The sequence below is a fragment of the Astyanax mexicanus genome, chromosome 12 (assembly GCF_023375975.1).
Source record: "Astyanax mexicanus isolate ESR-SI-001 chromosome 12, AstMex3_surface, whole genome shotgun sequence".
In the NCBI taxonomy this organism is placed as follows: domain Eukaryota; kingdom Metazoa; phylum Chordata; class Actinopteri; order Characiformes; family Acestrorhamphidae; genus Astyanax; species Astyanax mexicanus.
The window spans coordinates 9,273,296-9,291,194 of record NC_064419.1 but is presented as its reverse complement, the minus strand read 5'-3'; the positions used below and the strand labels follow the sequence as shown (position 1 = coordinate 9,291,194).

Here is a 17,899-nt window from a genome sequence, read left to right as displayed (position 1 = left end):
TTTTCTTTGTAATTTTTTTTTATTATTATTTTAGTTATGTTTTTTTATTGGTAGTTTCAGGCCCATAACCTAACGTTTTAGTTAACGGCAGTAAGACGTCCCGTGAGTTCTGGCGTGGTGCGGTTCAGGCAGTGATATGACGGATTGGGTGGGGGATTGGTTATGATGCTGAGAGCGGGTCATTTGTTACTGCGGGACAGCCTGGACCCCAACGTGTAAGAGTGTTTACACCACTGAATATCAAACAGCTGCTAGACGTGTGTGTGTGTGTGTGTGTGTGTACTAACATGTGAGTAAAAAGCGGCACCATCAATCATCTGTTAACACACTGCAACCTTTTTTTTCCTCAGTCTGAAACTATTTGGATTGTTTTCTGTGTTTTTAGTCAAACAGCCATTTTAAAACAGCATTATAAAATAAAAATGCTTAAATATAATGTAAAATTGACTAAATATTCACTAAAACTAAATGTATTAATGATCAGGACAAGACATAAAGGTGCAGCCTATTAGAGTATAATATATGTGATTGGGGGAGGAGTTTATGCTGTAGACACACCTGCAGTCAAATCACTGGGCCCTGTTTCTGAAGAGCTTATAAACTGCAGAATTAAAACAGTTTGAAGAAAAAAAACTACAATAAAATGAACACAAATTATAAATAAATAAATAAGATTGTGTATACAGAACAAGTTTGCACACATATCCTCTTATTCATGTGTTTTCTTTCTTTTTAAGACATTATATATATACAGAAACACATTATTACAACTATTTTATAAACAGAACTACTTATACTTTATATTTTAGAATCTTCTAAGCACCACATTCAGCTACAAAAAGCTACAATTATGAATTATGAATAGCACAGATGTAAGATGTAAAAATAAATAAAGATATTCTTTATTCTATTATTCTTTTTTTTTTTACAGAAATGCACCACAGCATCCAAACACAGTTTTACTGTTTTAGAGGTGTACTAAATACTAAATATTTTGTGAAATGATCTAATTTCAAGGCAATAAAACTTATTTTATTCTCTGATAAGAATTTTTGTCTTTTTTTAATGATTTTTTTTTATGATCTTAATCAACCCTACTCATCATTTCTATGGAGGACCAACACTGCCAAAATTAAAAATAAATAAATAAATAAATAAAAATGTATGTAAATCACTCAATAAAAGTAATATGGTGACTAAAACGGTAAAGAATTATTCTAATTATTATATCAAAATAAATACATATACATAAAAATAAACATCATAATAAATTGTTATTTATGGGTTTTTCAATTAATATTTTTCTAAATTTGTTTATTATTTACATAACTATATATTTCTGCATTAATTTGTTCCGTTATTTTATTTTTGTATTTATTTATTTCTCAATGTATTTATTTCTGTATTCATTTATTTCTGTTTTTCCTTGTCCTTATATGATAATGAAGGGGCTGTCCAGCAATGATGTCACGGTGTCTCAGCATTCCTATTGGTTGATCAATGTCAGATACCATATATCGATTGTACATGTTTTGCCCATTTGCCGGTTACTTTGGTAACGTGGGAGATTATATAATAAAGATCATTTAGATCGTAATACAGACTATAATTAATTTCTTTGAGGAGAGCAGCTGCTTCTCTGAGCAGATCCAATACTGAACTTCACCCCGACATTTCAGCTCCTCTCTCACTGGGCTTGATTGCTAAGCCTGTAGGTGAAAAACACGCCCCCTTGATTATCATATAAGGACAAGGAAAAACTGAAATAAATAAATTGGGAAATAAATTAATGCAGAAATAAATAGTTATGTAAATAAATAAAAGTAAATCGAAAAGAAATGTTAATAAAGAAACCCATTAATAACAAATTATTAGGATATTAATTTTTTTGTATATTTATTTTTATATCAATTATATTTATTCTTTAGCATTTTTATCACCATATTACTTTTATTGAGTGATTTACTTATGTTTTTATTTATTTATTTACTTTAATTTTGGCAGTTTTACATCCATACATCACCTTATTTGAAGTAATCTGTACTCAAAATAAGCCCAAAAAACAATCAGATTTTTGTGTCTAAATGTAAGTTAATAAGTTTTACTACACTCATTTTGAGACTTTGCGTATGCTTATTTTAACAAATCTTACTGAGAAAAATTAGCTTCCCCCACTGAAAGATTTTTTTCTTAACCTAAGAATGTGTCTTTTTTTTTTTTTTTTTGTCTCAATTTTTTTTTTCTTTTTTTTTTCAGTTAATTTTTTTGCAGTGTAGCTGGACGTCTTTACCGCTACTGTAAAATGTCAGAAGTGATAAAAATCATACAGGATCAAGGAGGTCCGGTTCTGGCTGTGGCGGTACCTGTAGCTCAGTGAAGTGCTGGTTCTGTATTAGTCTGCTCTGCAGGGTTTATTGATCGCTCTGGTCAGGCCGGGCCGCTGTGTCCTGCCGCTCTGACCTCAATTAGGTTACGGCTCCGAGTCTGACGGAGTGAGACAGTTAGCGTAGCCGCGTGCGGTGGACTGGCTTCGTTAGAGTTTAATTTATTTAATTAATTAATTACAGTACCGCTGGGATTCACCTCTACCTCCACTATTACCTCACTGAGTTACTGTGTGCACCAGAAAACAGACAGAAGGGTCTACTGGTTCTGTGTGGATCAGCCTTCTCACATCCCCAAACCCTACTGTTGTATGGGTTTATAATAAAAACATTATGGATGATATTTCCTGTTTTATCTGATAAAATGACGCAGAAACATGCGCACTCTTTAGGCTCTGGTATCTCTTCCATCAGAGATCCAGTCAATTGTTTTTGGAATTGTTAATACTGAGCAGAAATCAGATTGTGTTTAAGCTTCTGACCACGCCCTCCAGTACTATTTATACACACCGGGTTGCCATGAATGGAACACGATATCAGGTAAATATAGTAAAGAGCTACATGATCAAAGCTGGAGAAAAACGCAAATAAATATTGCCAAAGTATTTGATAGATGAAGACACTTAGATCCCAGAAGGACTACAAGTCACACGCCAAGCTGCTAGTTTTAGCTTTTAGCTATAATTACCTTCTTAGTCTGGCCACAGGCAAGATATTTTCTAAGTCATTAAGTGCCGGGCCACAAGCAGTGGGGCAGGGGGTACCCAATTGCAGGACAGTTGATCTCAAAGCAGGTAAACGCAAGAAGAAAGTAAACACCAAAAAATAAACACACTGCTCCTCACACGGGACTAAACCTGTGTCATCAGGGTCGTGGTCCAATACACTACTGCTGCCCCGGCTAGTGAATTGGGACACGGCCGGGAAAAGCCGCCCTTGTAAAAGAAATAGGGAGCCCGAGAATGAAATGAAAAACAAAAATGTGTGGTAACTAAAGTCACGCCGAGCGCGACAGAGAGACAGAAGAGGTATGTAAACAAAAGCTCCCAAGAGAAGCATTTTATTATTATTTTTTTCATTATCATAAATTATAGTTCGAACAACCTGCATTAGAGTAATTTCAACATAAGAGTCTCACAGAATTTATACTCAGTGGTCCGATGATTGGCTATCAATGCAGAAAGTATTTGAGTAAGGTAAAGTGAGCCAGACTAGTTCTGGCTAATGCAGTCATGCTACAACATGCTGACCTGAGCTGCTGTCAGTCAGACAGCTGTCAGTGGAGGAGCCATTCATAGTGGATATTGAATAACTCAAAGTTGATACTGAATAATTCATAGTAGATATTAAATATAATACTAAATACTTACTACACAGAAGTTATTAAATATTGGATATGACATAATAAGTATAGCCCTTAGGGTAGTGTATCAACTGCTATAAGATATATTATTGTAATTATCACAATAATTAAAGGCAATACTGACTGTATGATGGGTTTATTCTGAACTTCCACGATTCAGAATCATTTTATGGCCCATAATGATCTATAACTTTATATATAAATATATAATATATAAACCCTGAGCCCTTCTGGGACACTGTAAATGATCAATCTCTAGATATATCTGATATTATGGTCTGTAGAGTTAAGAGTTAAGCTAAGGCCATCATTCGTATTTCCTTAAAATCAGAGATTTACAGGTTTTAAGGCACGACAAACACACACAGCCACCATTTAACCCAGTTTAGCCTCAGTGCATCATTGAGCACTGTGTGTGTGTGTGTGTCTGTGTGTGTGTGTATGTGCGCATGTGTGTGTGTGTGTGTGTGAGTAGGCACACTGGCAGGTGGCACATAAGCTAATCTGCGGCGGGGGGGCAGAAGGAAGCTCTACCTATTGTACCCCGCTTCATCCAGGATTACACACACAAAATACTACTTAGGCTCCGCCCCCCCATCAGCTGATTAATTTTAAAACAATATTCATTCACAGCATAATGCCCCACCCCCCCCCCCCCTTCCAATCAACAAATTTAAAAAGTAATCACTCTTATTTAACGATAAGCTAAAATCCGATCAGAGGTAAGACAGATCAGAACCGCAGACCCTGTTTTAGGGAGCATTACTGCTTTGTTTACTTAGATACCTTAGTGACGAGACCTGCTGAATTAGAAGGAAACATGGCAACAAACAAAAATAGACGTTCATTAATAGTGCGATTTATAATCTAAACAAATTAATAGATAAAATAATTTCTAATATGACACAGATTTGGGGTTGTTTGTTTTTTAACAGCCATGTTCATCAAACTTATAAAATAACCCGGTTGACTGATGTTTAAGATCAGTATGACTTTGTTATAAACTGCAGATTATAAGATCTAAGAGTACACTAACTAAAAGTCCACTAAGAAATGATGACTTAATTTGATTTCACCAAACTGAAAACCTCTACAATATATATTAGAGGAAGATGAATGATCACAGCCATCAAACCAAACTGAACTGCTTGAATTTTTGCACCAGGAGTAAAGCAGCATAAAGTTATCCAAAATAGTGTGTAAGACTGGTGGAGGAGAACATTAAAACTTTATGAATATGAACTTGTTTTCATTTCATTTCCCATTTTCTGCAAAATAATGCTCTAAATTACAATATTTTTATTTGGAATTTGTGAGAAATGTTGTCTTTAGTTTATAGAATAAAACATCAACTTTTTTCTCAAACATAACCAATAAATAGCAAAATCCAAGAAACTAATTCAGAAACTGATGGGTTTTTGTATTTTTTTCCAGAGCTGTTTATATATAAGATTTTGTAGATAAAAACCTGTGAAAAACAGACTCTCTTATGAACGACGGAGCTGTAATTTATATCTGTATTCAGTAGGATATGACATAATATTATTGTGTTTCTGTGTATCAGTCTGTGGTGGTGAATCTGCTGAACTGTGAAACAAAGCGGCGCTGATGATTCTGTCTGGGCCGGGCTTTTACCCACGCCCACGCTATAAAAAAAAAAGAAAGAAGTCATTTGCAAATGTTCTGATTATATGGGTTGTATAATGCAAACAATTTGGCTGATTACTTCCAATTGATTTGTCATATTGAGGATCAGGGCGCGTGTGCTGGTTCAGACGGCTTAAAGCAAAGCCCGTTCAGCCTTTAAAACCCGGTCTCTGCGCTTCTGCAGCGCCGCAGCTGCAGCGTACCTGAGGGTGTTTAAGGCTGAGCGGATTTGGGTTTAAAGCGCAGTATCTCTAACTGGGATAAAGTGGGATACAGGCTGCGGTTTCCTGCTGCTGGATAAAATAATAAGACTATTATAAAGAATAATTACGATATGGCCATGAGTGGCAATCTGTGGGCCCAAGCACTCTCTACATGAAGGCCCTGCTGCACCTCTTACTGATCCGTGCCCACCAGTCTCTGATGGCAATTTCATTATCATGCAGTCAAAGCAAAGTCTGTGAAACAAACGCAAAAAAAATATATAATAATAAAAATATTATTATTATTAAATATATTTATTATTTTTTTTTTTTTTAGAAACATGATTTTTAACTATAAGGTTTCTGAACTTCTAAACTATGGCAGGAATTTTTGCTGTTTTATCTCAGTATGTTCTAATCTAAGGTAAGATCTAATTCTGTAAGGTTCAGGATGTAACTGTAAAGCTGGAGACTGGAGCATTGTCCTGATTCCTGATGCTGGATAAAACAATAAGACCATTATAAATAATAATCACTCTATACCCACAAATGGAAATCTGCGGGACCCAAACGCTCTCTTTCCACTTATTGATCAAAGTCCACCAGCCTCTGTCGGCTATTTCAACATCATGCAGAAAGTCTGGCAAAGTCTTCCAAACAAAGGCTATCAGCTGGCTTAGAGCCACATAAAATAAAAAAGGAGAACAGGCATCTGCATCTCATGATAAAAAATGCGGAATCATTTAAAACATGTTTTAAATTGATTTTTTTCATAATAAATCTGTAATATTTAAGTTAAAATGCACATTTTAGTTGTGTCCCTGGGTTTCACTCTGTCCTGTTACCGTAACACATTACCCTGATCATCTGAAACATCTGGAACATTCTACAACAGGAAGTGACATCAGCTGTTTTTTTTCTCAAGACCACGGGAAAACCAAAATTAAGGTCCCTCAGCTGTTTTTCTGAATATTTGATTTCATTGTAACTAAATTGAGACATTGTTTATTTATTTATTTTTTAAATTACTAGACTAGTGCTCAGTGTCCTTATGCTATTACCATAACCGCCAGTTAGGTATTTTTCATGTTTTTAGCAAATTCTATGCTAAAGACTCATTCCTGTTACTTTAATTCCTGTTACTCAAAACATAAAACATAACAGGAATGAGTGCCAGTAACAGTAGTGAGTTTCAGTAACAGGAATGAGTTCCAGTAACAGGAATGATTTTTTTTTTGTCATAAATCTCAATTATTTAATCATGAAGTCAACAACTTCTTTAAAATAAAATAAAACAAATAAATAATTTTGAAGAAAAAGCAAAGATAAAGAAAATCAAGGATTTAGTGGACTTGCTTTTAAACATGCTTTTTAAATGTTAGAGTTAATGTAAGAGTTTTGTAGCCATATTTGGCTTAAAAACGTTGTAAAAAATTAAGTAAAGCTGCCTGAGTTTGACCAGTACATGTTTGGAATAGTTAAATATATGTGTTATTAGATTCAGAGTTAAAAAAAAGATTTAGAAACAGGGGTTTAATTTGGAAGAGTAACAACAATGTCAGCAAATGTCACCCATTTGGTGGAATGGCCTTTATAAATTAGACTACATAAGCATTTTCTGTAGAAACTGTGGCCACAAGAAAAGGTGTCTGAAGATTTTGCAAGATTTAAAGAAAGTATGAATTTTTGGTCATTAGTTTTAACTCATTAAGTTCTGATTCAGAAGGACTGCAGGCTAGAACTGGGATAAAGATGGATACCAGTATTTTGCCGTTTTCTGATGCTGAATAAATAATAATAATAATAATAATAATACAAATAATTACTTAATAATTTATTACAATTACAATTGTGACATAATTTCAAGCACTTTCTGCAAAAAGGCCCAGATGCTCCTGCACAGCTTATTGATTCATATCCACCAGTTTCTGTCAGCTATTTCTACATCATGCAGTTGGCAAGTATATCAGGCTCAGTGTTGAGCATACAAAGCATTCCTCTCTCAGTACTGCTGTGTTAAAAATAGACACAGTAAAAACAGCTTGCTTGTGTAATTTAGAAAGGATACTTAGAGGAGAAAATGTTTAGAATAAAGATTACTCACTTGAGTATGTGTATTTTACTACTAAACGAGAAAGAGATTCAGATTTACTGAAAATAACAGCAGTGTTTAATAAATCAAACACAAATGGAAAGTAGTTTCAGTTTTCCTGAACTACAGGTACGCTCTAAGAAAAGTAAGTACAGATTTGTACTTAAAAGAGTACAAAGCTTGTCTCTGGGGCTGTACCTTATATTGAGGTACAAAAAAGTACCTTTCAGTGAAAGTCCTTTTGTGTACCCATGGCTTTTGTGCCATTAAGGATTATAAAGATTATAAACATTATCATCAACTAAATATGGCTCAAAGACTTGATGATCTGAAAATTGTCTGGCTTTAAAATAAAAAAATGTGCAATTTAAATATATATTGTTTATTAGTACAGTGATACAGAATACTGAATGTACCCTTTGGCTGGTTAAATGGTACAAATATGTACTGATTTCTGTCAGAAATTTCTTTGTACTTCCGAGGGAACAAATCTGACCCTGTAAAGACCAATATTATACCATTGAGGGTACAATTATGAAGAGTGTACCTTTAAGTACAAAAAAGTACTCATATCGTACCTCTGCTTTTTAGAGTGTAGCACCTACCTGACAGCTTTTCGATATTTATATGTGTGTGTGTGTGTGTGTGTGTATACACTGACCTGGCAGTTGATGTCAGCGTTGTTGCTCAGTAAAAGTGATACCAGCTCTTTATGCCCTCTGTCACACGCCCAGTGTAAAAGAGCCCGACCCTGAAACACAGAACACACACACACACACATTTTACTGTGCAGTACATTTACACACACTCACTGTACAGGAACAGCAGTAAAGGCGCCTTATATAAACAATAAGATTTACAAAGACAACAATACCCTACAAAATTATAATAATACAGTATTTTGCTCGATTAAAATACAGGAATTTCTACCAGATTTATTCAGAACTCTATCATGATACCATTTTTCTTGTGAACAATATATAATCCCAGACATTACTGCGATAAATAATATTACTGTCATTTTAAGAAAAAGTAAACGTCACTGCCTTAAGTATTATAGTACAGCTTAACAAAGCAATTATATCCTTTTAAATACAACAAACAATTAAATAATTAGAGTTTGGTTTCAAAATGTACACAAAATGTACAAAAAAACAATCCATGGAAAAAAAGCAAAGATTCAAAGTAGTTTAGATTTTCCTAAATCACTGCACATAGTGTTTCTGAAATTTTAACTGAATTAAATTAACTGAATTTAAAAGCAATGTGATGCATGTTTTTGATATTTAAAATTTCCGCAGTAGATTACTTTGAAATTTACTTTGACTTAAATAAAACGAATGAATTAAATTCATTAAACTCTATAAAAATAAAATAAAGGCCTAAATGCCATTTCAAATTGTGCAGTACAAATTAAGATAGATCTAGTTCAACATCAGACTTTTATATTCAAATTTATGTTAATAAAATGAATGAAAAAAAATTCAGGTTCATAAATCCTATTTATACTACAATCAGTCCATAAAATCAGGAATGTAGAAGCGTGTAAAAAAAAAATTGTGGAATTTAAATTTTTGCCACACTATTTCTTTAACCAGTGGCTAAATTTTGCTTTGGCTCAATGAGGCAGAGTCTGACTGTGGCTCTGATATAGTGTGTGTGTGTGTGTATCAGTGTGTGATCTCTTTACTCTGATGAATGAAGCCCCGCCTCCCTCCTCACCTCCAGCACAGTCATCCATCCCCCGCTGTTACGCAGCGCTCTATAAAAGTTAACTTCACGATAGATTTCTCTCCTCCAGATAAAAAAAATAAAAATAATTTATACACAACAATTTATAACTGGGAGCTCTGGGGCTCGGGCTCTGGGCTAACGAGGTGATGGCAGGATGAGTCCTCCTCTGAGAGGGGCATTATGCGATGGGAGGATCACGCATGCTCCAGAAACAAATGGGCGGTCAGTGGGATTTTGGTCAGTGGAGATTGATGGGACTCTGCGGAAAGCAGGGGAAGGACCACCCCCCCATGCCCCCCCTGCCCCCCAGTCTGTGCTGACCAGCAGCCCACTTCATTTTTCAGTGAGGGCCAATTAGATAAAGCAAACTGCTTAAGCTGAATTCCATGGTTTAAATGCTATCGATCGGCGCGGCTGAACGTTAAAATGGATATTTATGAGGGGGCCGGGGATCGCACGCCGCCGGGTGTGAGTGTGTGTGGGGTTTTTTAGGGCGGCTGTTCCCTCAGACTGTTCATCAACTTTTCATCAGACGCACTGAGGGATATTCCTCCTCCTGCTCGACTCTGAGGAACGGCGGATTCTCTATGGAAGAAATAAACCTCGCCATGTGGCTTCAGTTGCTCGATCCTGCCGCTTTATGCTTTATAACATCTGAAAAATTAGACCGTTTCTGACGCAACAGGCCATCCAACTCCTGATACAAGCAGTCGTCATCTCACGCCTCAACTACTGCAATGCCCTGCTAACTGGCCTCCCGGCCTGTGTAGTAAAACCACTCCAAATGATCCAGAATGCTGCAGCACATCTGGTCTTCAACCAGCCAAAACCAACGGGCACATCACCCCACTGCTCATTGAGCTTCATTGGCTACCAGTTGATACTTGCATCAAATTCAAAGCTCTTACAATCGCCTACAAGCTGATGACAGAACAGCTCCTTCCTACCTGCACTGATCACTCCTGAAGGCTTACGCTACCTCCCGGCCGCTGCGCTCCTCCAATGAACGTCGCCTCTCTTTACCAAACAAACATTCACACAAAGCAATCCAGACTGTTCTCATACAGAGTTCCCCAATGGTGGAACAAACTACCTTCTACTACCAGATCAGGAGAATCTCTCACTATCTTTAATAAACTCCTGAAGACAGAGCTCTTCAAAGAGCACTTACTCTCCTAACACCTCTAACCAACTACCTTCTACTACCAGATCAGGAGAATCTCTCACTATCTTTAATAAACTCCTGAAGACAGAGCTCTTCAAAGAGCACTTACTCTCCTAATACCTCTAACTAACTACCTTCTACTACCAGATCAGGAGAATCTCTCACTATCTTTAAGAAACTCCTGAAGACAGAGCTCCTCAAAGAGCACTTACTCTCCTAACACCTCTAACACACTACTTCTAACTACTTCTCATTTCCTTCTTCCCCTCCTTCACTCCTCTATCCCATAATTTACCATTGACCTCCTTTAAGCCCTATCTAAAGATGTTTTACCTTTAACTTCTATTACTTTTGTACTTGACTATTGTAAGTCGCTTTGGACAAAAGTGTCTGCCAAATGTATGTAATGTAATGTAATGTACAAACAATAAAAAAGTGTTTGTCCTCTCCATTGATCCCTTGTTCTAAACATCAACTTGCATTGGGGAAAATATGGAAACTTGAACCCAAGACCCCAGAGCTGGGAGGCAAACATGCTAACCACTAAGCCATGTGCCGCTACAGATGAGCTTTGGTTCTAAGACCATTCCTGGTCCAGAAATTCACAATCTTTGTTACCCTACTTCTACGGTCTGAAGAATTCGACCGTTTCTGTCTCAGGAAGCCACTCAGGTGCTTGTGCAGTCTCTTGGCATCTCAAGACTTGACTACTGCAACTCTCTACTGGCTGGTCTTCCACTGCGAGCAACCAAACCACTACAATTAATTCAGAATGCTGCAGCACGACTCGTCTTCAATCTTCCGAAGTTCAGACATGTGACTCCTTTGCTGCGTTCCCTCCACTGGCTTCCTGTTGCCGCCCGCATCCGATTCAAAACCCTAAGTCTGTCCTACAAGGCAAAAAACGGACCAGCTCCTTCATACTTGATGGCACTGATGGTCAAAACCAGATCTGTACCAAGAGCTCTTAGAGCTTCCAGTATGGCCCGGCTCAAACCTCCATCCCTCAAGACTCACAGAAAACCACAAACATCCAGACTCTTCTCTGTGCTGGAGGACCAAGGTGGTGGAATGAACTTCCACTGGTTGTCAGAACAGCTCAGAGTCACTCGCGGTCTTCAAACGTCGACTGAAGACACATCTTTTCAAAGAGTTCCTAGACTAATCCAAAAAAAAAAAAAAAAAAAAAAAAAAGGGTTCCTAGGGTTCTAAACATGATCAAGCTCTGTGTATCTCTTGATCCTAGTCTACAAACTAGCTTTAGATATTTGAAGAAACATCGAAGCACTGTTTTAAGTCGCTCTGGATATAGGCGTATATTTTTTTTTACACATGATCTGTATTAAAACAGGAGCCAATGGTTTCTACACATAAATACATTTTATACACAAGCGTGTTCTGCATGTAACGGACCTGCGGTTGAGGGGGATGGGTTCTGATGTGGTTCTTTCTCCTGCTCTTAGCGAGTTTTCCTGACTCCACCTCTCTTCGTTGGCGCATTACTGGGCACAAACTGCATTTCTAAAAGCCGCTTCAGGACAATAGAGCTGCTGCAGGAAGCGGAGAACACCGGGCGGAGAATTGGAAAAATTGAAGCTGACTGCTTTCAACCTGCAGCAGCTTTAAACATGATGAAGTCCTATAGAAGCTTTTTATTCTTCACTCCCGATCTGAGAGTGCACTAACCCAACAAACCCAACAAATACCCAGAATCCTCTCCGCTAACCCCACCTCCAGCCCCCGATTCACGTAATTACATCCTTTAGGCCGGGAGACGCGAGACGGGAGGACAGAATGGAAAGACCTGGAAATCCCAGAGCAGGATGGCGGGATTAGGAGTGACAGGCAGCTCCAGCGGAGTGTGTCAGCCGACAGAAAACACTCTGCAGGGTGAGCGGGGGTTAATTTGGGGGTAAATAGAGGAACAGAGCGGCAGGAGGAATAGAGCTGTCAGCTCAGTCAACTCCAACTCAAACAAGACATTTAGAAACAGACACACACTCTTATATACACACTTACACACTTACACACACACACACACACACACTTTTCTCCAACCTTTTATTGTTACTGCCAGCACTGGGACTGGGAGAGCAGTGTGTGTTAAACACTTTTCAGGTTAGATCAATCCTACTCTGGTGCTGCTCTGGACAAGCTCCATTTAAGATTTAATCTTCTGAACAATTCCTTAAAAAAAAAAACTTGTTCTTGACAAAACTTACAAAATGGGCTTGGACAATTAATTGAAAATTAATTCAGCAGCTAAGACCCTCTTATTGGTGTATGTTGCCACTTTTTAAGCTCCGCAGTTGACTAACATGGTGATCCACCAAATACAATTATTTTCTTAACTGTCTTTTCCCACTAGGCTGGTCCTATTCGTTTTGCAGTGATAAATGATTGGCTCTATGTTCAGGAGTGGGACTTTCCATAAGGCTTATCCATAAACAAACAAACTTGCTAAGCATTAGGAAAACCTCCAATCACAGTTCAAGAAAGCAGTTTTCACAAAAAAGTGCTTCTAAATTGTTTCTACCAAAATGATTTTTTTTTATAATCTCAGATGCATTCCGAAAGATCTTTAATCTCATCCCGCAATCCCAAGGTGGTTGGCCAGTGTTAGTTTGGGGCCCTGACGTGGTATTACAATAATGTTTCCAGAGTAATTGCCTGCATTAAACATTAAAGGGTTAACATTAAAGGTCCTGAATAAAACTTTATGCTATTATGTTTTGGCAGTAGTATGCTTTAAAATGTATTTAAATATTTTAAGTGTTTTGTCATACCCCCAAGAATTAGTGTTGGGCTGTATATCGGTTCATATGGTATACCAGAGGAGGAACTGGTATGCATTTTTCTCATACCGCCACACCACTAGAGGCACTGCAGAGCGCTGTGTAAGTGCACACAGTGTAGAACAGTGCCGCCAAAGAAGCACACTGGAATGGCTTACCAGCTAATGCTAGCCAGTTAGCCTAACAAGCTAACAACACTGGAAATGACAGTAGCCTAGCACTTTGGAGCCTAAACATTCCCACCTCACTCCATCCTGCGTAAAAACAACACTATATATTAAACATTTTTTCAGCAAGTGATAAAACTCCCTAAAACTTGATTATATGAGGTGAGCAGTAACTAAAGCCCTGTTTAAATATATTAATACTGTTGCTAAAATGATCATTTTAATGCACACTGAACTAAATATATTTGTTAACTGAGGATAGAAGAGATTTGTGGCTGATTTTAATACAGTCTTGAACTATTTATTAAAATATTTATTTTTGTAAACGAAGCCGTAATAAAGTGGTTGGCATATCTTTTTTTAAGGTCTGTTGTTTACATTATTCATTATTGTTTTTCTGTTAATGAGATCGGATTTCTTCATATATTGTGTATATGAATATATTTTGTAGGATAAAGTAAACACAATAAAAGTAATCAAAGCCTTCATTTAAAGCCTTAGTGTTTTATATTATATGTACTCTTAACAGGACAGTAACTCACAAACCTTTTAATAAAGCCCAGTCATACCAAAAAAATAAAAAAATAAAAATTATAAAAATATTATAAAAAATACAGTGATATATGTGAAACCATCAGAATTTTGAAAAATACCATGATATATATTTTTGGTCATACCGCCCAGCACTGCTTAAAATGATATTGCGTTCAAGTTTCCAGAGTAATTGCATGCATAAACGTTGCGTTAACATTAAAATACACTAATTAAAACTTCATATTACTATGTTTTGGCAGTAGTATGCTCTTAAATGTGTTTAAATAATTAAATGTATTCCTAATATTCCTAAGAATATTATAATATAGTACACATTACCATGAAATATTGTGATATTGTTTGAGGTCCATACTGCCCAGTGCCCACCCCTAGTTCCAAAGAGAAATCTATTTAAAAGGCACAGGACCTGAACACTGCAGGTAGCGGTGTTCTGATGTCCGGTTCTGATCTATTATTAGCTCGGGGGTTAACGCCCGGCGGCTGCAGATACATTAAGGGTAATGCGTTTGGCCCCTGCAGAGCCCGCTCGACCCTCAGCGGGTCAGGGGTCACGCCGGGAGCTCATCCCATCCCAAATTAGAACAGAGCCCACTGCCTCTGATGAAAATATCAAAACACGCTTATTCTGCGTGCAGCACCAACAGACCACCATACTTTCATCAGATTAATAACTGCATTTCAGTTATAGAAACTCGGGGGTGGGGTGGGGTGCTGGGGCGTGTATACACCAGGGGTGGGTGATATGGTCCTAAATTAATATCACAATATTTCAGGGTATTCTTGTGATAACGATATTCTTGAGGGGAAAAAAAAAACAGCGATTCATTTAATATGTTAATTTTAAGTAACAAAACGCCCCCTTGGCCCCAGGAAATGTTTTGAAATTCATAACTGAAGACCAGATTAATGTACAGACATCATACACATATCATATCCAACAACAGACTTTACCAAATCTAACCACAATTATTTAATAGTCAATTTCAGTAGATAAGAACCTCTTACAAGTGAACATCGCCACTTTTTTATCTCCCCAGTTGACTGACATGAAGATCGACCAAATACACCCGTTTTCTTTTAGGGGCTTTCCCCACTAGTGCCAGCTTGACCCTAGTCCTCTCGCAGCGATATCAGCAAGCTGATTGGTTCTATGTGCAAGGGCAGGACTTTACTTTAGACTTATCCATAAATAAACTCCCTGCTTTTACCGGAAAATGTTATCTCTCATTTTTTATGTTTTTTTTTTTTTCTCCAAATATTACTGGTCCCTTAAATGAGCTGCTGGCGTATCTTTACAGCGTGTACGAGCAGGTCAGTATCCTCTACTGAAACGCGGAAAAGCATCACACTGTTAAGATACAAACACGCCAAACGCAGAGTGCACTCTTAAAGGGAATGATGATGACTGGCAAAGAGTATGTTCAAAAACACACCTATGATTAATTGCCTTTTGCATGTTTTGAGCTACGCAAGGTATATTTTTTGTGCCCTCACGATACCAAAGTAGGGTTATGCCGATGGACGATATCATCGTCCATCATCATTTACGACCCAACATCGTGATGGATGGTAACCATCGCGATGCCACGCCCACTTTTTTGTTTTTCCAGAAACATGCACTGACCTTCTTTAGGTCTCCTTCACCTAAAACTTTAGCAGGGATTGTACAGAAAAAGATCAAATCAGGTATATGACTTATATGAATTAGAGTCAGGGATGAAAATTAAAATACCCTACTGCTACAAATTGCCTAATTGGCATATTATTCTATTATTTATTATTATTCTATTATTATTCTATTATTATTAAGATATTATTATTTATATCTAGGTTACAGCTTGTCTTCGTTTTTTTTTCTACATGTCTGTATTAATTTTAAACTTTTCATGTTATTCACGCAAATAGAATAAGCCTGCTCGTTGTGTCGGGAAACTTGCTCATTGTCAACCACTGTTGGGCACGTTACTTTGAAAAAGTAATTAGTTATATTTACTAGTTACTTCTCCAAAAGAGTAACTGAGTTACTAACTGACTCCACTATAAAAGTAACTAGTTACCAGTAAAAGTAACTATTGACTTACTTTTGTTCGCCCCTTAAAAAATGTACAAAAGAAAATATATTATATCATTTCTATTATTATTAAAAAAATAACAAACGTAAATAAACCCAAAATGTTGACAAAAATATAATCTAACGAATTTCAAAACATAGAAATGAAAAATGTTAAAATGGCATTAATATAAAATAATATAATATAACAGCTGGATTAAACAGTTAACGTCAGTCATAAGTAGAGGTATTAAATTCACATATTTATTGATATTTAATCAAGAAAAATCAGGCAAAATGCGCAGCTAAAAATAATATAACAACTCAGTTTAGTTAAATAAATTAAGATGAGTGAGGACCTGTAAATTTAATCAAATATTGTCAAATATAAAGGATAGGTTGAGGTTTTGGGGAGCTGTTTAAATTATTTGAAACTGAAACTAACTGAAACTGATATTATTCTGCGCACTATTAGAAAGCCTTTGATTGTGTTTTAAATGAGTTTTTATTTTATATTAATTATTTTTTATTCATTTTAAATATTTTTAGTATTTTACTGTTTTACCCCTCCCCGCCAATGATATCATTGTCCATCGCGACGTTTCACTGTAAACATCGTCATCTGCCAATTAAGGAGATGTCGCCCAACCCTGTACCAAAGACACACTGACACGCCATAAATCCAGCTGTGAGATTTGCAATTAATCAGTGCAGTATAGATCACTAAAATATGGCCTTAACTGTTCTTATTATTGCACTAAACAACAAATACAAAAATATTCGATGCTAAAGGAATAAATAAGGGTAGAATTTAGAAGTGGGCAGATTTACTAAACATGTTAATATGTGTCAATTCTAAAAGATGATGTAATTCTGTAACAGTCAGTATTCAGTATATATCACTCTCACACTGAAGTGTGTATCTGTACACCGCTCCAGAGCTTCACTCCGGTCCAGATGAGGTAATTCAGGGCAGGGAGGTGAACAGCACCGGAGTTATGGGCCGCGGTGAAGCGGGTCATCCAGTTCAGGCTAAAGGTTCCCCACTTTTATTTATGAACGTGTGAAAAAAAGAAGATAGATGAATGGAGGTCTATGGAGCGCAGGAAGTAAACTGTGAAAGTGATACTGTGAAACTGGTGAATTATGAACATCTATCTATTTATCTATTTACTGATTTATCTATCCATCCATTTATCTAATCTGTCCACCTGTAATCTGCCACACGTTTATCTATGTTTCTAATTATAGTTTTATTCATTTCTCACTTCACTTAAATATGATCTGTCCATCTTTCTGTCCATCTTTCTATCATCTCTCACTACACTCATCTATGCAGCTATTGATCCATCCATCTATCCATCCATCCATCTACAGTATCAATCCTATTATCTATCCTTCCACTCACCTATCTATTTATATCCAGTCCATCTTTCTTTACACTCACCTACGGCTCTGTCTATCCGCTCACATCTGTCCATTTATTAATCCATCCAGCCATTTATATAGCTATCATTTTATCTTTCTATACATCTTTCTATCCATTAATCAATCTGTCCGCTCGTTTATTCATCTACTTACATATGGATCTGTGGATTTTTCAATCCATCCATTTATCTATCCATTTTATCTGTTTATCCAACTTTCTATCTATCCACCTTTATATCCATCCATCTGTTCATCTATCAGTCCATCCACTTATATTTATGTCAATTTATCTATCCATCCAGAAATCTATATAGCT

The 17,899-nt window shown here is 36.7% G+C and overlaps 1 protein-coding gene across 1 annotated transcript in view; it reads right to left on the bottom strand.

The window, feature by feature from the left end:
• acbd6 (acyl-CoA binding domain containing 6) overlaps positions 1-17,899 on the bottom strand; it is a 56,035-nt gene that overhangs the window by 22,836 nt on the left and 15,300 nt on the right. Inside the window, exon 6 of the mRNA XM_022670833.2 lies at positions 8,351-8,440. Coding sequence (XP_022526554.1) covers positions 8,351-8,440 — 90 coding nt within the window. The remainder of the gene's footprint in view (positions 1-8,350; positions 8,441-17,899) is intronic.